Source organism: Stigmatopora nigra, unplaced genomic scaffold, assembly GCF_051989575.1.
Source record: "Stigmatopora nigra isolate UIUO_SnigA unplaced genomic scaffold, RoL_Snig_1.1 HiC_scaffold_25, whole genome shotgun sequence".
Classification (NCBI taxonomy): Eukaryota; Metazoa; Chordata; class Actinopteri; order Syngnathiformes; family Syngnathidae; genus Stigmatopora; species Stigmatopora nigra.
Genome location: NW_027551604.1, coordinates 1,123,801 through 1,148,351, shown reverse-complemented (window position 1 = coordinate 1,148,351; position 24,551 = coordinate 1,123,801). Strand labels below are relative to the sequence as shown.

Here is a 24,551-nt window from a genome sequence, read left to right as displayed (position 1 = left end):
TTTAAAAGGGGGTAATTTAATATACATCGATACTCTTTATTTTTTTATAGATCTAAAACAATGTTTATTTTAGCTTTTTAATTTTTTTCAAAAGGATTTTTGAACAAAAATTGATAAAAAAATGACAATGATTGATTTAAAAGGGGGTAATTTAATATACATCGATACTCTTTATTTTTTTATAGATCTAAAACAATGTTTATTTTAGCTTTCTTAATTTTTTTTTCAAAATGATTTTTGAACAAAAAAACGAAAAAATGATTAAAAAATGCCAATTATTGTATTAAAATGGTGAAAATCAGCAAATTTAATATCCATCTATACCCTTCATTTTAATTTGATCCTAAAACAGAAAGTCGGCACTCATCATTGACTTTCCCAGACCACACAAAATGATGCAGCGGACCATATTTAGCCCCCGGGCCGCCACTTTGACACACAGTCTACATTACCCGCAATATTCAAGGGATTACTATAGTTAGCTGTGATAGACTGTATTGTTTGGCTATTAAGTGTTTAACCAACTAGCCTAGCATGGACATTTATATATCGTATATATATCGTAATATGGGAGCAACCTATAGTACCCGGAGAAAACCCACACAAGCCTGGGGACAACATACAAACTCCCCACATAAGGATCAACCTGAAATCGAACCCACTCATACGCTAGCCACACCCAAACAAAACTGAATATTCCATATATTTCACCCAAATATGGGTTTTCTACCCTGGGCTGGATTAGCCAATAGGAAGCTACGTAGCACAAAGAAAAAATCAGTGCAAATCAGGCCACACTCGAGAGACCTTCAACAACGAGTTGACGCTAGCGAGCCCGTGGCGCCACTCCACAATGCTCCCAAAGATATTAATTAAGACCACCAGTCGCCTAGCGTGTGCTACGCCAAGCGCTAACGAGCTTGGCATTTAAAATCTCTTCCCACATAACAAAAAAAATCATAATAATAAGTATTCAATGACAATAGATGACCAAAAGTCAACTTTTTGGTGTTTTTTTTTTTAACCGTGCAGACAAACAACACAAAAATGGCGTCGTACAATTAGCATGGAATTCACACTCGCAACTGTAGAAGTGTAAAAATGTTGCTTAAAGGCAGTAATATCAAACATGACGCTAATTAGCTTGAGAACAACAATGTGAGTGTTTTTTTAAGGCGGATTAACTTTGGATGAACTGTAGAATGCTCGGTGGAAATGCTTGTTGTCACCGCTAGGGGCGCTGTGGAGGGTTTTGTTAATCAATCATGTCGGGGTTTGCCGTTTATTGAAGCGGGATGCGGAATTAATGAGTGGAAAGTGTGAATATTTTGAAGGGAATAGCGCTAGAGGCTATGTGAATTAGCATCGACTTTAATCAAGAATGTGTTTGGGTTATTTGGAGTAATTAATAAAGAGTGTGTCCCCTGTTTGGCCTAAGCTTGCTCGTTAAACTTTGTCAAATATGAAGAATGTAGTGTTGTAATTTATTTAATTTTTTTCTGTGTTGTTAATTTAATATACAGTTGGAAAAATTCTTTCTGGGTGAATAAATAGAAGCACGGAGGAGGAATATTTATTTTTCATTTGAGAGTCATGCCTTGATTTATAAGTTCAATTTCAGTTGGGTGAGCAAACTTTGAAATTCAATTTAGCCAATATTTGACATTTTCCGCAACAGAAAAAAATAAAAATGCCATTAATCCAGTTCAGTGCCGAACAGAAGACATTTTTGTGATCTTTTTGTGAAGAAAAATATAGCACTGCATGCGAGAAAGAATATAAAATTAGGTCCCAAAAGAGAAAAACATACCAAAAGATTACAGATTACATTACAGATTACATTACAGATTTAAACAATTTAAATATTTTTTTAAAAAATCCCCAATCCCGAAAAACAGCGATAACCGAAGCGTGAATTAGCGAGGTTTCCCCGCATTTGCATCCAAACCAGCTGAAGATGATCAAACACTCAGCCGTCTGCTCTTTGCGCCTCATTGATCAATCGGAGGCGGAGGGGGCGGGGACAACATGGCGCCGAGAAAAAAGCCCAAAAGAGATGTCACGGCGACTCCGTTCTTTTATTTTTTTGTGCGCGTTTTTTGTGTGAGAGTGTGTTGTTTTTTAATTAGCCACCAGGGAGAGCTCCTACCTGCATGACAATGAGAAGGTCGAAGACCAAGATGAAGGAGGCCAGGAAGGCCCTGGAGACCTCATCGCTGGGTAGGAAACCCCGATTGAGTTTATCCCAGCAGATCCAGTCGGTAACAATGACCAAAACCACCACCGACGTTAGCGAGACCAGCACGATCCTGCCCAAAAAGAAATTGGCCAATGAAATTAAAGAGAGAGAGAGCGAGTCAACCTTGAAAGTAACATTTATTTCCCGGTTTCTCCGAACCGAGTTAAGAAGATGAATGAGGTGGAGTAGAGTAGATAGCGCTTCTGACCAGATGAATCAAGTTTAATTGGGCATGAATTTCCAAACTATAAACGTCACATTAAGTAGCACAGAAGGCTTCCCCGATAATGTTGTCGTTGTAATGTTCATACATTTGTTTTTTGTGAGTGTAAAATGGCACAGTCGCAATGCTTTGGAAAAACCCAATGTCATAAAAACGGAAAAAACATCAGGACAAAAATATAAAAGCTTGAAAAGATGTTGAAACGTTATCGAATAGCATGAAATAGAAGAGAAAAGAAAGGGAAATAACAGGATAAAGTAGAATAGAACAGAACAGAAGAGAATAGTACATAAAATAAAATGGAATAGATTAGAACAGAACAGAACAGGCCAGATCAGAACAGAATAGGGCAGAACTGAATAAAATAAAATAGAACAGGACATAACAGAAAAGGCCAGACCATACCAGACCAGATCAGACCAGAACAGACCAATCCAGAACAGGCCAGAACCAGAACAAGCCAGAACCAGAACAGACTAGACCAGAACAGACCAGAACAGAATAAAGCAGAATTGAATAAAATATAATAAAATAAAATAGAACAGAAAAGACCAGAACAGGCCAGGACAGACTAGCACTAGACCAGAACCAGAACAGACCAGTACAGACAAGGGCAGAATAGACCAGAACCACAGCAGACCAGTACAGACTAGGGCAGAATAGACCAGAACCAGAACAGAAGACCAGACCAGAACAGTCCCAGAAACAGACCAGAACCAGAACAGAAGACCAGACCAGAACAGTCCCAGAAACAGACCAGAACCAGAACAGAAGACCAGACCAGAACAGTCCCAGAAACAGACCAGAACCAGAACAGAAGACCAGACCGGAACAGAATAGTACAGACAACCAGGACAGAACAGAACAGAATAGAGCAGAACTGAATAAAATAAAATAAAACAGAAAAGACCAGAAAAGACCAGAACAGACCAGACCACACCAGACCTGACCAGAACAGACCAGAACCAGAATAGACCAGAACCAGAATAGACCAGAACCAGAATAGACCAGAACCAGAATAGACCAGAACCAGAATAGACCAGAACCAGAATAGACCAGAACCAGAATAGACCAGAACCAGAATAGACCAGAATAGACCAGAACAGACCAGAAACAGAACAGACCAGAAACAGAACAGAATAGACCAGAACCAGAATAGACCAGAATAGACCAGAACAGACCAGAAACAGAACAGACCAGAAACAGAACAGAATAGACCAGAACCAGAATAGACCAGAACCAGAATAGACCAGAACCAGAATAGACCAGAACCAGAATAGACCAGAACCAGAATAGACCAGAACAGACCAGAAACAGAACAGATCAGACCAGAAACAGAACAGACCAGAAACAGAACAGACCAGAAACAGAACAGACCAGAAACAGAACAGACCAGAAACAGAACAGACCAGAAACAGAACAGACCAGAAACAGAACAGACCAGAAACAGAACAGACCAGAAACAGAACAGACCAGAAACAGAACAGACCAGAAACAGAACAGACCAGAACCAGAACATACCAGAACATACCAGAACCTGACCAGGACCAGACCAGACTAGACCAGAACAGGCTAGACCAGAACAGAACAGAACAGAACAAAACAAAACAAAACAGAATAGAGCAGAAGTGAACAAAATAAAATAGACCAGAACAGACCCAACCAAACCAGACCAAAACCGACTATCATTCACCTGCTTGACTTGTTTCAATTGGAAGTATCAGAGCCACCAGAGGTTTGAAATGTTTGCTAAGTGCTAACCCAAAGGTCACGATGCAGGCGTGGAGAAAAAAAATAGAAAGACAGACCAAGAATTGTCCAGTGACCTTGCAATGTCCATTGATTTTTTCTTCCTCTCCCTGTGTACTTGTAATTTAAAGGTGCCGACACAGATGATGGATGATTGACACGCTTATTGACGATCAAACGTGACTTTCTTTAGAATGAAAATCTTGCAATATCTTACCAGAAGAGGACAATCCTATTGTTGCCCTTTTTCCAGAAGTTTCTGGCAGATTTGCCCCAGTGTGGGTAACTATTCTCATCTTGAAGCATCATGTCCGTCACCTGCAGGAATCATGGGAAAGAAAATTTGAGGAACAGACACAAATTCCACAACCACCGGACCCGAACCCGAGATCTCGGAACAGCGAGGCGGGTATGGTCACCGCTCTCCACCGTGCTGTAAGTGATACTCTTTATATATTTGTTTTTTTTTTTTAAATCAGGTTTTTGTGAACATGCGTCTGTCTAATTGTACTATGTTTTATAGATATAAGTACATGTATTACTGATCTATTGTTATTTGTTTTGTTTTTATTAGTTAAAATGGATCTGTGAAAGTGAATTTTGCAAGTATGGGATAAATAAAGTCTAATCTAAACACTAATCCAATTTCTAATCCAATCTGTAATATAACCTGTTATCTAATATAATCTGTAATCTAATATAATCTGTAATCTAATTTAATCTGTAATCTAATTTAATCTCTAATCTAATTTAATCTGTAATCTAATTTAATATATAATATAATTTAATCTGTAATCTAATATAATATCTAATCTAATCTAATATCTAATCTAATCTAATATCTAATCTAATATCTAATCTAATATCTAATCTAATATCTAATCTAATATCTAATCTAATATCTAATCTAATATCTAATCTAATATCTAATCTAATATCTAATCTAATATCTAATCTAATATCTAATCTAATATCTAATCTAATATCTAATCTAATATCTAATCTAATATCTAATCTCATATCTAATCTAATATCTAATCTAATCTAATATCTAATCTAATATCTAATCTAATATCTAATCTAATATCTAATCTAATATCTAATCTAATATCTAATCTAATATCTAATCTAATATCTAATCTAATATCTAATCTAATATCTAATCTAATATCTAATCTAATATCTAATCTAATATCTAATCTAATATCTAATCTCATATCTAATCTCATATCTAATCTAATATCTAATCTAATCTAATATCTAATCTAATATCTAATCTAATATCTAATCTAATATCTAATCTAATATCTAATCTAATATCTAATCTAATATCTAATCTAATATCTAATCTAATATCTAATCTAATATCTAATCTAATATCTAATCTAATATCTAATCTAATATCTAATCTCATCTAATATGTAATCTCATCTAATATGTAATATAATGTGTAATCTAATCTGTAGTGTAATATGTAATATAATCTGTAATATAATCTAGTATAATATGTAATGTAATCTGTAATCTAATGTAGTCAGTAAAATAATCTCTAATCTGATATGTAATCTAATCTAAACCATGATCTAATCTAATCGAACCTGTAATTTAATCTAACCTGTAATCTAATATAACCTGCAATCTAATCTAACCTGTAATATAATCTAATTGATTGTTTGTTTGTTGTTATTTGTGCAATTTGTGGTGAATCTTTGAATCTCCTTCTACTTGTAAAATGACCAAAACAAGCATTCAATTCGATATACTGTCGTAGTCTATAAGCATGATAATAAGTGTACTACATAAAATGACGCAGAGGCACAATAAAATCTGATGGGGTCATCTTAATGGTATGCAGTCCAAGAAATTAAAAAAATAAAAATGGAAAAGAATAAGATTGGGACTTGGCCCGACGTGCTCTTTCTTCCTCTCTGGCCGGACGTCAAGTTCTCTTCTTCTTCTTCCTTTTCGTATATATTCTCTCGTTCCGTGGCCTGTCTTTCTTTCTCTGCAGTGTGCGCACTGGAATACTAATTAGGGCGACTCAAGAGATTCTCAACTTGTCTCAGCTGTGTTCCCGCGGACGAGAGAAAGAAATCAATTCTGGATTTTGTTGACAAAAGAGGAGACGGCTGTTTCCTTGTTTCTTCCCAATGAAAAAAAAAAACGTGTTGACCAGAGGGGGTCTACAATTGTGTTCAAGTGGTCTCCATAGGATGTGGATAGTGGACCTATGAGAAGGTCGGCTACACGCTAAGACATTATTTCATTCATTTTCTGTATCGTTTATTCTTGTGGGGGGTGCTGGAGCCTATCCCAGTTGACTTCGGGCAACCGGCCAATCGTAGGGCACGAGGAGACAAAGGATAACCAATCATAGCTAGGTTTTTTTTGGCAATTTAGTGTTCAACAAGTTAGCCTAGCATGCATTTTTTTGTCATTTGGGAGGAAACCGAAGTACCTGGAAAAAAACCACACAAGATAATCTAGTCTAATCTGGTCTAATCTAGTTTAATCTAATCTTATTTAGTCTGATCTAGCCTGATCTAGTCTGATCTAGTCTGGTTTATTATATTCTAGTCTAATCTTGTCTAATATAGTCTAATCTAATCTAGTTTATAGTCTAATCTAATCTAATTTCAGTCTAATCTAATCTCGTCTACTCTTGTCTATTCTAGTCTAGTCTAATGTAATCTATTGTAGTCTAATCTAGTTTAATCTATTCTAATCTAGTCTTATCTAGTCTAATCTAGTCTAAATCTAGTCTAAATCTAGTATAATCTAGTATAATCTAGTATAATCTAGTCTAATCTAGTTTTAACTAGTCGAATCTAGTCTAAAATAGTCTACTCTAGCCTAATCTATCCTAATCTAGTCTACTCTAGCCTAATCTATCCTAATCTAGTCTAATCTAGTCTAATCTTGTCTAATCTAGTCTAATCTAGTCTAATATAATCTAATCAATTAAAAAACATTCATTGATATTATCTATTGATTATTTATTTGTTGTTTGTTGTTGTTATTTGTTTTTGAAAATCATTCTCCTTGTAAAATGACAAAAAAACATTCAATTTGATATATCGTCGTTATGTATAAGCATGGTAACTGTAATAAACAAAGTGACACAGAGGCACAAACTGCAGGACCTACCTAGAGTCGAACCCACGACCCCGCAACAGCGAGACCAATGCGCTAACCACTTTTCCCACCGGGCCACCTTATGCTAAAACAGGCAATGTGAATTTTTATATGCTTGTGAATGTGATTTTTGGTTAATTTCTTCTTCTTTTTTTTTTTTTTTACTGCTTTCAATGATTTATTGGGAGTACTCCCCTCTCCGTAACGGCATTGCTTAATAAAAGGCCAATTGTCTCATCTGGGTAAAAAGGCAGCCAGGCAAAAAAAAAAAATGTAATGTTGAGGCTGAGCGGGAAGAATGTCATTTGTACCGAGCCGTTAATTCAAAACGGGATTCAATGAGGCTGGCATAACGGCTCCAATTCATCTTCCCAATTAGCCCCGCACGGTCGGATTCAACTTAACTTTAATCAAGCTAATGTTGCGTTCATGTCCTCCCTCTCGTGAGACAATATGATGATTACAGTACGCGGCAGCGACAGAGTTGGCCCGACTAACTGGCAAGCGCAAATAGGAATCAAACCATTCACATCTATTATTCACACCATAAATGGATATGGTTTTATTTTCATTGCTGTTGGTCGCTGATATTTTGTTGGGGACACGGCTTTGTTCCCTAAACACATTTTGGCTTTTTTTTTTATGGTCACAGTTGACTTGTTTCCAGGCCAAGTAAGTGTTTGAATAGGAAACAGTGGTTCATAGTTGTAGTGTGGTGTTGTGGATTTTATTTATTTTTTAGGTTGATTAATGACCCAAATTGGCCATATGATCGGAGTGTTGTTGGATTGAATAAGTCAGGGGTGCTTAAACTTTTTGGCTGAAATGACTACTTTTCAAGAAGCCAACTTTGCAGCAGGATCCAAAATAGTAGTGGCAGTAGTGGTAGGGATGGTAGTAGTGGTGGTAATGGTGGTAGTGGTGGTAGTGGTGGTAGTGGTGATGGTAGTGGTAGTGGTGGTAGTAGTAGTGGTAGTGGTGGTGGAAGTAGTGGTAGTGCTGGTCGTAGTAGTGGTAGTGGTGGTAGTAGTGGTGGTAGTGTTAGTAGTGGTGGTAGTAGTGGTAGTGGTGGTAGTAGTGGTAATAGTAGTGGTAAAAGTTGTGGTAGTAGTGGTAATAGTAATGGTGGAAGTGGTAGTAGTAGTGGTGCTAGTAGTAGTAGTGGTAGTGGTGGTAGTGGTGGTAGTGGTGGTGGTAGTGGTAGTGGTGGTAGTAGTAGTGGTAGTGGTGGTGGAAGTAGTGGTAGTGCTGGTAGTAGTAGTGTTAGTGGTGGTAGTGTTAGTAGTGGTGGTAGTAGTGGTAATAGTAGTGGTAAAAGTGGTGGTAGTAGTGGTAATAGTAATGGTGGAAGTGGTGGTAGTAGTAGTGGTGGTAGTAGTAGTAGTGGTGGTAGTAGTGGTGGTAGTAGTAGTGGTAATAGTAGTGGTGGAAGTGGTAGTAGTTATAGTGGTGGTAGTAGAGGTGGTAGTCGTAATAGTGGTGGTAGTAGAGGTGGTAGTCGTAATAGTGGTGGTAGTACAGGTGGTAGTAGTATTGGTATTGATGGTAGTAATATTGGTAGTGGTGGTGGTGGTAGTAGTAGTGGTGGTGGTGGTAGTAGTGGTAGTGGTGGTAGTAGTAGGGGTAGTGGTAGTGGTGGTAGTAGGTGGTAGTAGTGGTAGATGTGGTAGTAGGTGGTAGTAGTGGTAGTGGGGGTAGTAGGTGGTAGTAGTGGTAGTGGGGGTAGTAACGGTAGTAGTGGTAGTGGGGGTAGTAATAGTGGTAGTGGGGGTAGTAGTAGCGGTAGTGGTGGTAGTAGGTGGTAGTAGTGGTAGTGGTGGCTGTAGTAGTGGTGGTAGTAGTTGTGGTTTGTACAAAGTCTAAGGAACAATAACATACATAATCATTTCTTCATATCTAATGTAAAGCATGTTGAAACTCACCATCCACGCTGTAACAAAGTCCCCCATCCAGGTCCCCACGGCGGCCATTTTCATCAGGCTCTCATTCCTGATGCCCATGTAATCTGTCACAATGTGAGACCTGCAAGACAACACAATGCTAATACATTTGACAGAAAACCTTCAAAGAAAGCAGATGTCAAAGACAGTCCATTGTCTTGAGTCTGTTTGTCTTGGCTGTTATTGTCCTGTAGCACCTGCCAGTGAAGTCTTTTATCTGACATTTTTTATATTTTATCTACTTTTTAAAATGATTTTCCTTTTACTTCTTGTCTCACAGCGCCCACAAAATGACAAGCATTCTGCTAAAAAGCCGTTACACTCCGCCAACTCAACATTGTGGCGGGGTGACAGTCGTGAAATGGGTCACTTTGATGCCCGTGAGGAGGGGGAGGAGCCTTCCTTAATCCCATTGGCCGTCTTCGAGCTACACTGGAGCAGGTGGGTGGTGTCTTCCCTTCTTCCTGTCTACACAGGTCATGAAAATAATGGATGGGGGCAGCGGACAGGTTTCTTTTTAAGTCAATAGCTCCATTCATCTTTGTTTAGCCCCAACCAAGACCACTAACAATGTTTTTTTTCAGCAAAAATAACTTAAATGTCACCAAACGCTATTTTTTAAAGATATTTTTTTTAGTTTTTATGGAGTAAACTACCGTATTTTCACGACTATAAGGCGCACCCTCAATGAATGACATTTTTTCCATATAGAAGGCGCACTGTATTATAAGGTGCACTGAATTATAAGGCGCACTGTCTATTTTGGAGAAAATTTAAGACTTTTAAGTGCGCCTTATAGTGGTGAAAATACTAGAGCCAGCCATTGTTGATGTTTTGGATTTTTCTGTATAAAATCTTGCAGTGGGGGAGGAGCTATATGATGGAAGATTTTGTAAACCAAGATGGCATCTGCATATTTAACAGTATTGTTTCAATTCAGGCGTTTGTGTTTTTTTAATATCCGACATTGGTGGTTTTTCGTTTTTGGTTTTCTGTTTATTACATATATTAGGCGCATTAGATTATAAGGCGCACTGTCTATTTTGGAGAAAATTTCAGACTTTTAAGTGCGCCTTATAGTCGTGAAAATACGGTGATATTAATTGTTGTTGTTTTTTATGTTGTTTTGCAGGACAGACAAAAAGAAATAGACTCCACCCACTTACTCCTCCTAAACAGGTAAACTAACAAAATTCATGGATAACATTCCAAAAATAAGAAACTTAATTTATTAAAAGGGGGTGCTGGAGCCTATCCCAGCCATTTTTGGTCAATTGGTGGAAAAAGTGTAAACTAAGATGGTATATACATATTTAAAATATTGTCCCAGTTCAGGTATTTGTGTTTTTTTTAAATATTTGACTTTGGTGATGCGTTTTTTTGGTTTTCTGTCAATACTTTTAAAGCTTTCTTATAAATAGTTTTTAATTGGTTTTAGTGTTGTTTTGAAGGCCAATAATAAACTTGTCAGACATTATGTCCGGTGGAAGTAGTTCTGTTCGCCTTCATTCAGTTTTTTTTGTGTTTTTATTACTTAGGTCAGGAGTAGGGAATCCTATGGCTCGGGAGCCACATGTGGCTCTTATGATGGGTGAATATGGCTAAAATGTGGAAACTAGTGGTGAGAGTCCCAAATGCACCTATAGGAACGTCACATTGGGACTGTGTCATTGATTTCATTGATACACATTGAACTCATTAATATTCATTGATTAGCATTAGCATACGAACGTTATCAAAGGAATTCCGAGACTTTTTATACTTTAAAACTGATAAAATGACTACAAAATGTCATGTATTTCGACTAAAATTTGAAAATAGGAATTGTTTATGGCTTTCTCTTTAAAAAACTTCCTTTAAAGGTCCGGAAAAATACAGAATTTTCCATTATTGAAACAGTACTTGATGAGTACTAGGCTAAAAACAAACAAACAAGATTGTTTTCTCCCTGTGAAAATACCCGTGAGGGAACCATTGTAAATCACGGCGTTGGCGATTGCCCAGATCCGACCGGTTCGCTTAACGTAAAGACAAAGATCTCATCTCTCTGGAGTCGGGTCGTAAACACACGTTGATTGGGGCGGACATTAAACCTGTAAGCTATTTCTTGCCTCACCGCTGATTCTATAATGGCTAAAATCCCATTGGGAGTCTTTCAACTGCACCAAAATTTCAATCAATACCCTTAGAAATGCTGCCCAGAGCCACGCATTGGGCTTTAAAACTGAAAAGGCTATCTTGACGCTAACCTTCTCTCCTTCACAAATTCAATTAAGCATCCCATGGTCTTTATTTATTCATATTTTCTCGCATATAAGCTGTATTTGTAACTAAAAAACATATGACTGAATCAAGGGTACGGCTTATATGCGCATAAATTACTTACTAGTCGCATAAAATGTGATAAAACTAACTTGTGCCTTTTATTGCTCGCTCAGGGCGCCGCCATCTTACCTAGGGATGACAAACTGGACAACTATGGACAGATTTCCTGGTTGTACTGCTCACATGACTTCCTTTTTGAAAAACTACATGCAATGATTTCCCTTCAAAGTAAGACATTTGTACTCCCTATTAAAACTATGAATATGGAGGTGAAAATTGTCAATCAGGGGGCGGCTTATATGAGAGAAATTGTAAAATTCTATGATTTTAAGGCAATTTTAAGGGCGCGGCTTATACGCGGAGGCGGCTTATATGCCAGAAAATACGTCTGTAATTATTTTTCTTGGTTTTGACTGAAGTTTGAATAAAATTTCAGTATGATGGAACATTACAGTACAGTAGCGTCATGAATAATCGGCCAAAAAAAATGGCTCCCGCGGCTCAATGGCTCGCGCCAGGGTGGACGCCGATGCCAACGTTGGCTCGGCCATTTTCGGATCCTCTGCGGGATGTTATCAGGTTTACCACGCTTGTTCCAGTCGTTCCATTCAAGGACATTTTAGCAGCTTTGAACATTTTACATTGAAGTAATTAGCATGTGTATAGCGGCTATGGACATTACCAATATGATTTGACAACCAAATATGTGTGTTGCTATTAATATACTTCTCTGAATTCCGCCTCCTAATTCTGTCATTCCCTACTTTAAATATATAAATACCATATTTTCACGACTATAAGGCGCACTTAAAAGTTTTAAATTTTCTCCAAAATAGACAGTGCGCCTTATAATCCAGTGCGCCTTATATATGGAAAAAAAAACAGAAAACCAAAAAACGAAAAACCACCACTGTCGGATATTAAAAAAACACAAACAATACTGGTAAATATGCAGATGCCATCTTAGTTTACAAAATCTTCCATCATATAGCTCCTCCCCCACTGCAAGATTTGATACAAAAAAATCTAAAACATCAACAATGGCTGGCTCTAGAGGTGACTGTAAAGTAGTGAGTGCTTCATACCTGCAAGTCAATAGCAATTACCCTATTTTCACGACTATTAGGCGCACTTAAGTCTTAGATTTTTCTCCAAAATAGACAGTGCGCCTTATAATCCAGTGCGCCTTATATATGAAAAAAAAAACAGAAAACCAAAGACGAAAAACCACCACTGTCGGATATTAAAAAAAACAAAAACGCCTGAACTGAAACAATACTGTTAAATTTATTCATTCATTTTCTGAATCTGCTTTATCCCCATTAGGGTCGCAGGGGTTGCAGGAGCTAACTTCAGGTAAAGGGCGGGGCTTACCCTGAATCAGTGACCAGCCAATCACAGGGCACCAGGAACCAAACAACCATTTACACTAATACCTAGGGGCATTTTAGCCTAAAAAATAGCCTAGCATACATGTCTTGGGAATTTGGAAGGAAACAGGAGTACCCGGAGAAAACCCACGCATGCCTGGGGTAGATTATGCAAACTCCACATCGGTGGACCAACCTGGATTTGAACCAAGGACCCTAGAACCGCAAGGCTGTCTTTAAAGAATTGACTAGATATCTTTTGTTAAGTCATTAGAGTAAAAAAAATGGCCTCCAGCCCAAAAAGCTAGTGATGTAAAAATGTATTTTTTTGGTACTACAACACCCGGGAATCAAACAACCCGCACACTGCCTGCCCTTTGTCTTTTAAAGACTCTTGCGGTGGACTTGAATTTTCTCATTAGTTAAAGAGGAAAGCCAAGGTCTGAGAGGCGGCCAATGAAAGTGCTGACAATAACAAAGGTTGATTTCTATTCATATTTTATATTTTATTATCCATTTTGCACGTAAATGCTTTCTGGCTGTCTTTTACTGAAGAGACTTTTCAGTGTGGTTTGCCAGTGACCGTGACCACGCCAGTGTGACCTCGTGCTACCGCTGCGTCTGGAAATGGCCCAAGTCATTTGAAACGTTAGCGACCTTGGCTAGCGCTTGCTTTTGTAATGCATTGGCAGCCTAGCACGCACACACACTATGTTATGCTATACAACACTGAAGAGTGATGGTTCTGCAGAAACATAAATCTATCAACAAGGAGTGTTCTTACTAAAGGAAATACTCAATTCACCCAAAAGACAGGGTAACAATATAGTTTTTTTGGGGGGTAAAATATCCTTCCTGTCAACCCTGGCTAATTACTCCCATTATCAATGATTGCAATTTTCCTTTTTAAGTGATAATAAACCACACAACCCAACACTGCTCTAATACATTCATAATCTAATCTAATATAATCGAATCTTAATCTAATTTAATATAATATTAATATAATTATAATCTAATCTTAATATCAACGTAATCTTAATGTAATTGTATTAATTCTCGTTTTAATCTAAACTTTATCTGATTTAAATCTAATCCAATCTTAATATAATCGTAATATTTTTTAAACTAATCTTAATATAATTGGAATCTAATCTGAATCTAATCTGAATCTAATCTGAATCTAATCTGAATCTAATCTGAATCTAATCTGAATCTAATCTGAATCTAATCGGAATCTAATCGGAATCTAGTCAGAATCTAATCAGAATCTAATCAGAATCTAATCTGAATCTAATCTGAATCTAATCTGAATCTAATCCGATTCTAATCTGAATCTAATCCGAATCTAATCCGACTCTAATCCGAATACAATCCGACTCTAATCCGAATCTAATCTGAATCTAATCTGAATCTAATCTGAATGTAATCTGAATCTAATCTGAATCTAATCTGAATCTAATCTGAATCTAATCTGAATCTAATCTGAATCTAATCTGAAACTAATCTGAATCTAGTCAGAATCTAATCTGAATCTAATCTGAATCTAATATGAATCTAATTTTAATATATTAATCAAATTTTAATCTAATTTTAATCAATGTTTAATATAATCTTAATCTAATCTTAATATGATTTCAATCTAATGTTGATATAATCTTAATTTAATCTAATTTTAATATAATATAATCTAAATGGGTAAAACCAGATGGGTTTCACCAAAAAACTTACTTGAAAAAATCCAGTGCAAAAGTTGTTATATGTCATACACAATTTGACACCATTTAAAATGATCAAAAGACGTCAAAGTTAACAGGAATGAGATAGTTTTTACAAATTTCACTCTCCATTAGAAACATCCATCCGGAAACAAAGACGGTAGACACGACACATAACCACTACCTTGAAATAAAATCGACTTTTCCAAGAACGATCAAGCTTTAAGTATTAGAAAGACAGGTTTCCATTTCACGCTAAACCAGAGATTGTCTTTTATTTTTTTGGGTCCCTCCCTCCCTCCTTCCCATCTGTTATTCTCAAATGCAGTTCTTATCTGATATCCACATGTGACAGTGCCAAGATGACATTTTGTGCTTCAGTGCTCTCGCTTTTAAAGTCGTGTAACTTTGGAATGACAGACAAAAGAAGGAACATGAAACATGTGACATTCACCAACCTTTGTCAGTCTTGGGCTTTGACAGAAAGCTGGCGGACAAGATACTACTTGGCGATAAAAGATTCTCAAGATATCCTCACTTTATTTTGAAATTGTCCCACTGGCATTGCGGCCTGCTTTACTCCCACTTGGAACCTCCCATAGCAACAACAACAACAACAACAACTATTTTGTCCATCGTTGCCGTTAGATATTTATATATTTAAAAAAAATATGAGATGCATGTTATTCCTAAAAAAAAAGTAGTCTAGTCTAGTCTATACTAGTCTATTATAGTATATTCTATTCTAGTCTAGTTTAATCTAGTCTATTATATTCTTGCCTAATCTATTCTATTCTAGTCTATTCTAGTCTATTCTAGTCTATTCTAGTCTATTCTAGTCTATTCTAGTCTATTCTAGTCTATTCTAGTCTAATCTAGTCTATTCCAGTCTATTCTAGTCTCATCTAGTCTATTCTAGTCTATACTAGTCTAAACTAGTCTATTCTAGTCTATTCTAGTCTATTCTAGTCTATTCTAGTCTATTCTAGTCTATTCTAGTCTATTCTGGTCTATTCTGGTCTATTCTGGTCTATTCTAGTCTATTCTAGTCTATTCTAGTCTATTCTAGTCTATTCTAGTCTATTCTAGTCTATTCTAGTCTATTCTAGTCTATTCTAGTCTATTCTAGTCTATCTAGTCTATTGTAGTCTATTCTAGTCTATTCTAGTCTATTCTAGTCTATACTAGTCTATTCTAGTCTATTCTAGTCTATTCTAGTCTGGTCTATTCTATTCTATTCTATTCTAGTCTAAACTATTCAAGTCTTGGCTTTTTCTCATCTAGTCTATTCTAGTCTATTTTAGTTTATTCCAGTCTATTCTAGTCTAGTCTTTTCTAGTCTAGACTATTCTAGTCCAATCTAGTCTAGTCTTTTCTAGTCTTTTCTAGTCTAGACTATTCTAGTCCATTCTAGTATATTCTAGTATATTCTAGTCTAGTCTATTATAGTCTATTCTATTGTAGTCTAACTAGTCTAGTCTATTCTAGTCTATACTAGTCTATTCTAGTGTAGCCTAGTCTAATCTAGACTAGTCTAGTATATTCTAGTCTAGTATACTCTAGTCTAATCTAATCTTAAGTATTTTAGATGTTTCCACGTACATGTTCTAAAGTTAGCTTCCTTGTTACTGTACTGTACTATATAATGACTATTCATTTTCTGAACCACCTATCCTCACAAGGGCTGCGGAGGGTGCTGGAGCTTAACTGAATGCACCAGGCAGGTAACACCCTGAATGGGCAGTATAGAATAGCAAACATTTCTCCTGGAATCTAAGAAAATGTCAAGGTTATAATGCTTATTATTTGCCCCTCTTAGACATGAATGTAGCAGTGACATATGGAACAGACTACGGCACCCCCCCGGCTGTCCCAGAAAGCAGCAGGAAGACATAACAAGGTAAAAAAAAAAAATGTGTCACCTCTCCGCTTCTCATAACAACGCGAATTCCCAGATGACAAAAACCCACGTTGGAAGAAAACCAATCCTCGAAAGTCAATCCATCCCATAATAATAATTATTAATATTTCATAAGCTTTATTTCCGCGGAATTTTATTTACGAGACATCAAAAGCATTTTCCCACCAGTCTTCCAATAACGAGATTAACCAATGATTGATTGGCGTGTGGTCACCTGATTTTTATAGCTCCGCCCCTACCAGGAAAAGCCAATCCAGATTAAAGCGGATTAAGATAAAAGCATTAATGAATTCAACGTCCTCTGTGACATTGCCGCTTTTTATGATGACAATTTTACTTTACGTCTTATTAAAATACATAATTCTTGAGTTCTTAAGCTTGGAAGTATTATGGGATGGCGGATAAGGATCTTCTACGCAACAGGCGGAGTCCGACATACCAAAATGTGTGATTCATTCATCCAATTGAATTCATTTGTGTGCGTATTAGCTCGGATTAAAGCCGTAACGCCAATCACGCACACAAAAGATGGCGGTTAACAACAGCAAATACCATGATGGGTTTTTAATCCCGTTGGGGGTATCGCACTTGTCAAACATCACAAGCCACTCCCCCCTCACCCCCCCCTCACCCACCCAAAACATTTTCCGCCTTGCTTATCATGTTCGCCGGATAAAAGTGAAAAAATACACGGTATTTTCTTACATATTTGTCACTCAAAATATAGATGGGTAAGGCTTATATGCGCATAAATTAGACTTGAAATGCAAAAAATGGCAAGATGACAAAGAAGAAACGCCATAATGCAAGACAATAAGGTCATTTATTTTGAAATAGAGAAAAAATAAACTGGTGAAACGCTTAATAACATTCCTTTGTGACCGGACGTTTGGTCGCCGGTCTTTTGGTCGCAGTTGTTTTGGTTGCCGGTCAAATGTACTTAGATATTAAACAGTACTTAGATATTAAACAGTACTTAGATATTAAACAGTACTTAGATAGTAAACAGTACTTAGATATTAAACAGTACTTAGGTATTAAACAGTACTTAGATATTAAACAATACTTGGATATTAAACAGTACTTAGATATTAAACAGTACTTGTGTTTTAGTTAAAAAATAATTTTGTAAAATCTAAAAATATATATGAAAAAAGCTCAAATAAACATTGTTTTAGATCTATAAAAAATGTGATTATTCCATTTATTTAAAAAAAATCTAAATATGGTGTATATAAAATTTTCTGATTTTCCCCCTTTTAAATCAATCATTGTCATTTTTTAATCCATTTTTTTCTTCAGTTTTTAGTTTAAAAATATTTTTGTAAAATCTAAAAATATACTAAAAAAAGCTCAAATAAACATTGTTTTAGATCTATAAAAAACAGAATATTCAGGCATTTTAATCCAGTTATTTTAATCCATTTATTTAAAAAAAATCCAAATATGATGTATATAAAATTTCCTTATTTTCCCCCTTTTAAATCAATAATTGTCATTTGTTAATCCATTTTTTCTTCAGTTTTTAGTTAAAAAATAATTTAGTAAAATCTAAAAACATATTTAAAAAAACCTAAAATAAACATTATTTCAGATCTATAAAAAAACTGAATATTCAGGTCTTTTAATCCAGTTCTTTTAATCCATTTATAAAAAAAAATCTAAATATTATATCAAAAATACTTCATCCCACATGAAATCAAGTTGACATTAAATCAGCCAGCGAACCAACCCGAGTCTGACCCCCTTCCCCAAAATGACTAATGTGTGTGCCTCACATCGGGCCATTTTAATTAAATAACGCCAACTAATTAGAAGCCGATTTTGGTTGATAATGGCACTGTGAAATAAATGGAAGAACGCGATTGGTCGATTTTAACCGTATGCATGTCAGGGCCATCAAAGCGCTGGTCACCCCGGTTTTGCACCAATGCCTTCCCTCCCTCCTCCCTCTCAATCTGACAGTTACATTAAAATGCAAATGGCCGTCACGTGGATTTTGGCTTCCCGGCGGGTAACAAGTTGATAGCTGTTGACCCAGAGGTGCTTGTTAATAATGTCGCTAAACACACGACTGACGCGCGCCACACAACCCGCAGAATTCCGGCTTCATTTAATTCTTCTGCCTTGACATATGTAATGAGTAAATACACAAAAATGTTCTTATGTTGGAACATTCACTGTTTATTCCGTTAGCGTGCCGATACATTACGAGCTAAGACCTCTTTGGTAATGGGGAATGCTTAAAATCATTCATTTTCTGAACTTTTTAATCCTCATAAGGGTCGCAGGGGGTGCTGGAGCCGACTTTGAGTACAACCTGAATTGTTAGCTAGCCAATTGCAGGGAATGAGGAGACAAAGGATAACCAATCATAGCTAGGGTTTGGCAATTTAGAGTTTTCAAACATGTTTTGGGGATGTGGGAGGAAACTGGAGTACCCAGAGAAAACCCACCCAAGCCAAGGGACAACAAGTAAACTCCACACAGGAACACAGATCAGGGATCAAATCCAGAACCCCAGAATTGTGAGGCTTTACGCTGTAACCTAAACTACGGCCCGCGGGCCACATACGGCCCCGTTAGGCCTTTTAATCCGGCCCGCCAATGTTAACCAAATGTTTTCTTTATTTTTAATTTTGTTATTTGTTTTATTTATTTATTTTATTTTATTTATTTTATTTTTTTGTTATTATTTTTTTATATATTTATTTATATTTTTATTTTCACCCCTAGATGGCGCTGTCACGTGGAAGCCAGTGTCAGTAGCTGTGCCCACTTTTATTTGACCCTTTATCTTTTTTAAAATGACATTTAAATATTTCTTAATACATTCCTTTTTAGTGTGTACTTTTTACTTTAAACTTTTGACTTTAATAAGTGATGATTATATTAATACTTTAGTCCTATTTTCCTGTTTATGTTTCATATGTACTGTTAACGGATGCACTTTTTTATATGTATCCTATCTTGTACTGACCCCGCCCATCTGTCACATTTTTAAAGTCAATGTGGACCCCAGGCCCAAACATCTGCCCACCCCTTTTCTAACCACTCACCCACATTCTGCTTGAAACCTTGGGTTTTCTCTGGGTACTCCAAATTCCCTCCCACATCCCCCCCAAAAACATGCATACTAGACTAATTACATCCTCAATTGCCTCTAGCTATAAGTCTGTGAGCAAATAGTTGCCCTTTGTCTCATCCTGCCCTGCGATTGGCTGTCCACCGATTACGCCCCCGGCTAAAAACTCCACTGGGAAAAGCTCCGGCACCCTCCCCGTGGCATTTTCCAGAAAATAACCGATAACTAATGTAACAAAACCCTTGTAAACAACCATCGGCAGAGGCGACAGGTGGCTTACGGCTTGAGGGTCATATTCCCGTTCCCACGCCGCCGCCGCTACCTCGCTGCGGGCATGGTGCGGACCACTTGTCGGACCCCCCCACTCGGACCCCGGCAGCATGTTTTTGCCAATGATGTGATGCCAAAAAACGCAACTGTGTTTCAAAGGCTTCTCTGCAGCTTGTTCGTAGCGCATAAATGCAAAGGAACACCCGCTAACGCAGCGGGCGCCGCCAACGGGCATTAAGCTTTGTCGAACTTTTTGCTTTGTGCTCCGCCTCCAGGCGTGGGGGGACGGGTTGGCGTTGGCGAGGAGGGGGTGCACGATGCAAATCTAGTTTTGGTTAAGGCTCTAAAGACTTAACTTTTCAGTACATTCTGACTTATCTGCTTCTTTTTAGCTCCGCCTCCATCACCTGTTTTTGTTTTAATCACGCATCCGTGCCAGTGTAGGCCCCGCCCCCCGTCTTTTGAGGTCATGTAGGTGAGGCGTGAACTGTGTTGCAACATGTCACAGTAGAAGCAAGATGAAAACGCTAATGTGTTTTGGCCGTACAAATTGTCAGTATGGAAAGATAACAAGTAGGGAGGGTACATTGTTGTTACCACAGCACCTCCTGTTGGTTTATGTGAGGTAGTGCAGGATTCAATAAGAAGGAGTGGAATTGTGTTGGTTAGAGTAGTGGGCTATTTTGGTTAATGCTTTTTTATTCATGGCTCAAATTTTGCGTGGCTTTTCTCTGGGTACTCCCGATTGGCTAGCGGCCAATTCATGGTGCCCCTTCGCCTTGTCTCTGAAGTCAGCTAAGTTCCAGCACCCCCACAACCTTTGTGAGGATAAGCGGTTCAGAAAATGAAGGATTTCATTAAAGCTATATACAGTATATTTAAGCACTATACAACTATTTACTTTTTGTGATTCGACCCATATTTACATTCATTCATTTTATGAATTGCTTTATCCTCATTAGGGTCGTTTGTTGATCCGACTTGCATCCGAAATACACCAGCGGAAAAGGGGCGTGGCTTCAACAAAGTTTGTTTTGACATTCAGGCGGTTAGAGCAGACATGGGCAAAATACGGCCCGCGGGCCACATCTGGCCCGTTAGGTTTTTTAATCCGGCCCGACGACGTTGTCCAAATTGTATTATTTTTATTTATTTTCCCCAAAATGGTGCCGTCACGTGGAAGCCAGTGGCAGTAGCTATGTCCAGACAAGTACTGTTTAATATCTAAGTACACTTTAATATCTAAGTACTGTTTCATATCTAAGTACTGTTTAATACAGACAGGGCAAACGACGGCTTGCGGGCCACATATGGGCCCGCTAGGCTTTTTAATCCGGCCCGCCGACGTTGTCCAAATATTTTTTTTCACCCCAAGATGGCGCCATCAGACGAAAGCCAGTGGCAGTAGCTGTGTCCACTCTTATTTGTTTTTTTTAGTGTTTTACAGCCTCTCTCTTTTTTTTAAAATTAAATTGTAATATTTCTTAATACATTCCTTTTTAATTTACTGTGTACTTTATAGTTTTTACTTTAACGATGAGTATTTTAATACTTTAGTCCTATTTTTCTGTTTATCTTTCATATGTACTGTTAACGGATGCACTTTTTTATATGTATCCTATCTTCTGTTCTGACCCCGCCCATCTGTCACATTTTTAAAGTCAATATGGCCCCCGGGCCCAAAAGTTTGCCCACCCCTGGCTTAGAAGAAGAAAAAAAATGACTTACTCCATGTTGCCGGACATCCACAAAAATAGGTTATAGATATGCGAGAAAATGAAGAGGAAGAGGACGGTACTGAAGAACATGGTCATCCAAGAACCGTGGTCTTCACGGAAGACTTTCAGACGCAGGTAGCGACCTAAAAAAGGTGAAAAGGGAAACACGGGAATGTCAGCGGCGGCTCAAAGACCTCGTCAAGCGAGTAACACGCCGCGCGGAGATGAAACTAAATGAATTATCTGGGATCGATAATGTCCCGCTCGGTTGGACATGTGGCCTTTGGGAAGGAGAATGAAGACAAAGGACCACTTTATGGTGTCACTTCCACCACAACGTGGGAGTGATTGTCTTCCAACATACGAGGTGTCTTCATCAGTTGTGATGGGGAACATCACGTTTGGGAATAATGCTTGTATGTTTTTTTTTATGACTTGAGGTTGATTAGAAGAATCATTCAAACGTTCTCAAAACCGGCTCTCAAAATTGTATTCATGAGAGACAGTTTAATATCTAAATACTGTTTAATATCTAAATACTGTTTAATATCTAAGTACTGAAAACAGTAGATATTTAGATATTAAACTCATGAATATAATTTTGAGAGCTGCTTTCAACAGTACTTAGATATTAAACAGTACTTCGATGTTAAACAGTACTTCAATAATAAACAGTACTTCGATGTTAAGCAGTACTTCAATATTAAACAGTACTTCGATATTAAACAGTACTTCGATGTTAAACAGTACTCAGATTTTAAACAGTACTTCAATATTAAACAGTACTTAGATTTTAAACAGTACTTAGATATTAAACAGTACTTAGATATTAAACAGTACTTCAATGTTAAACAGTACTTCAATAATAAACAGTACTTTGATGTTACGCAGTACTTCAATATTAAACAGTACTTCGATGTTAAACAGTACTTCGACATTAAAAAGTACTTTGATGTTAAACAGTACTTCAATTTTAAACAGTACTTCAATATTAAACAGTACTTCAATTTTAAACAGTACTCAGATTTTAAACAGTACTTCAATATTAAACAGTACTTAGATTTTAAACAGTACTTCAATATTAAACAGTACTTCGATGTTAAACAGTACTTCAATATTAAACAGTACTTCGATGTTAAACAGTACACAGATTTTAAACAGTACTTCAATATTAAACAGTACTTCAATGTTAAACAGTACTTCGATGTTAAACAGTACTTCAATAACAAACTCTCTCACGAATATAATTTTGAGAGCTGGTTTTAACAGTACTTGGATACTAAACAGTAATTAGATATTAAAGAGTACTTAGATATTAAGCAGTACTTTGATATTAAACTCTCTTAAATATTAAATTATCTCTCATGAATATAAATTTGAGAGCTGCTTTCAACATTAAACTCTCTGTCACCAAAAGACCGGCCACCAAAATCCCTGAATATTCCGTTTTTTATAGATCTAAAACAATGTTTATTTTACCTTTTTAAAAATTATATGTTTAGATTTTACAAAAATGATAATTAAACTAAAAACACCGAAAAAATTAACCTAAAAAATGACAATTATTGATTTAAAAGAAGGAAAATCATGCTAATTAAACAACACTAATAGAAAATGAGCCACAAACAAGAACCACCAATGAATATTTTGGAGGGCATGCTATTACCCACAATGCCATTTATCCTTCCATAACTTAATAAAAGGCAGTCAAGTGTTTGAAGGTTACCCGCTCGTCGAGCAAGGCAGCCTCGGATACGCTTAGCGGTTTTCCCTCTTAGCGCTACGACATCCAATCCTCGTTTTTTTTTCCCTCTTAAATCGATGTTTGTCATGAATATCGCCATAATTGGACCGCCATTTATTTACGTTCAGGGGAAACCCATAAAAAAAATGGCCGTCGCCGAAATTCCGTGTCCTCGAGGTCAATTTCCGATAACCAGAAATGACCGGCGTGGAATTCCGAGCATACGTCTTGCTGTGTGGTATTTCAGGGCTCATCACTGTTGCATAATTGAATTCCTTTGCATGGCTGAACTTAATTGCCTCCAGCAAGTCCCGCTTTTACAACGACGTGAACGCTGTCCATCTTCACAATTTATCTATTGTGAACGACAAATATAAATACCGTATTTTCACGACTATAAGGCGCACCAGGCGCACCCTCAATGAATGACATTTTTTCCATATATAAGGCGCACTGTATTATAAAGGCGCACTGTCTATTTTGGAGAAAATTTAAGACTTTTAAGTGCGCCTTATAGTGGTGAAAATACGGTGATTGCTATTGACTTCCAGGTATGAAGCACACTACTTTACAGTCACCTCTAGAGCCAGCCATTGTTGATGTTTTGGATTTTTTTGTTTTTTTTAATATCTGACAGTGGTGTTTTTTCGTTTTTGGTTTTCTGTTTTTTTTCCATATATAAGGCGCACTGAATTATAAGGCGCACTGTCTATTTTGGAGAAAATGTAAGACTTTTAAGTGCGCCTTATAGTGGTGAAAAAACGGTAATTGCTATTGACTTCCAGGTATGAAGCACTCACTACTTTACAGTCACCTCTAGAGCCAGCCATTTTGGATTTTTTTGGATTTTTTGGTATAAAATCTTGCAGTGGGGGAGGAGCTATATGATGTTGTAAACTAAGATGGCTGATCTGCATATTTAACAGTATTTTTTCAGTTCGTTTGTCTTTTGTTAATATCCGACAGTGGTGTTTTTTGGTTTTGGTTTTCTGTTTTTTCCATATATAAGGCGCACTGGATTATAAGGCGCACTGTCTATTTTAGAGAAAATGTAAGGCTTTTAAGTGCGCCTTATAGTGGTGAAAATACGGTAATTGCTATTGACCTTGAGTCA

General features: G+C 37.1%; 1 protein-coding gene and 1 long non-coding RNA gene across 3 annotated transcripts in view; one reads left to right on the top strand and one right to left on the bottom strand.

Moving 5' to 3' along the window:
- Window positions 1-24,551, bottom strand: part of tmem117 (transmembrane protein 117) — a 29,742-nt gene that overhangs the window by 2,252 nt on the left and 2,939 nt on the right. For both annotated transcript variants that reach the window (XM_077710964.1, XM_077710965.1), the window contains exons 3-6: window positions 21,704-21,836; window positions 9,269-9,368; window positions 4,429-4,529; window positions 2,150-2,309 (exon numbers count right to left, since the gene is read on the bottom strand). In XM_077710964.1, the coding sequence (XP_077567090.1) occupies window positions 2,150-2,309; window positions 4,429-4,529; window positions 9,269-9,368; window positions 21,704-21,836 (494 nt within the window). The remainder of the gene's footprint in view (window positions 1-2,149; window positions 2,310-4,428; window positions 4,530-9,268; window positions 9,369-21,703; window positions 21,837-24,551) is intronic.
- LOC144191992 (uncharacterized) lies at window positions 6,304-15,451 on the top strand. The gene is made up of 3 exons (XR_013325022.1): window positions 6,304-6,449; window positions 9,567-9,727; window positions 15,183-15,451. It is a non-coding gene; the product is annotated as an uncharacterized LOC144191992 (long non-coding RNA).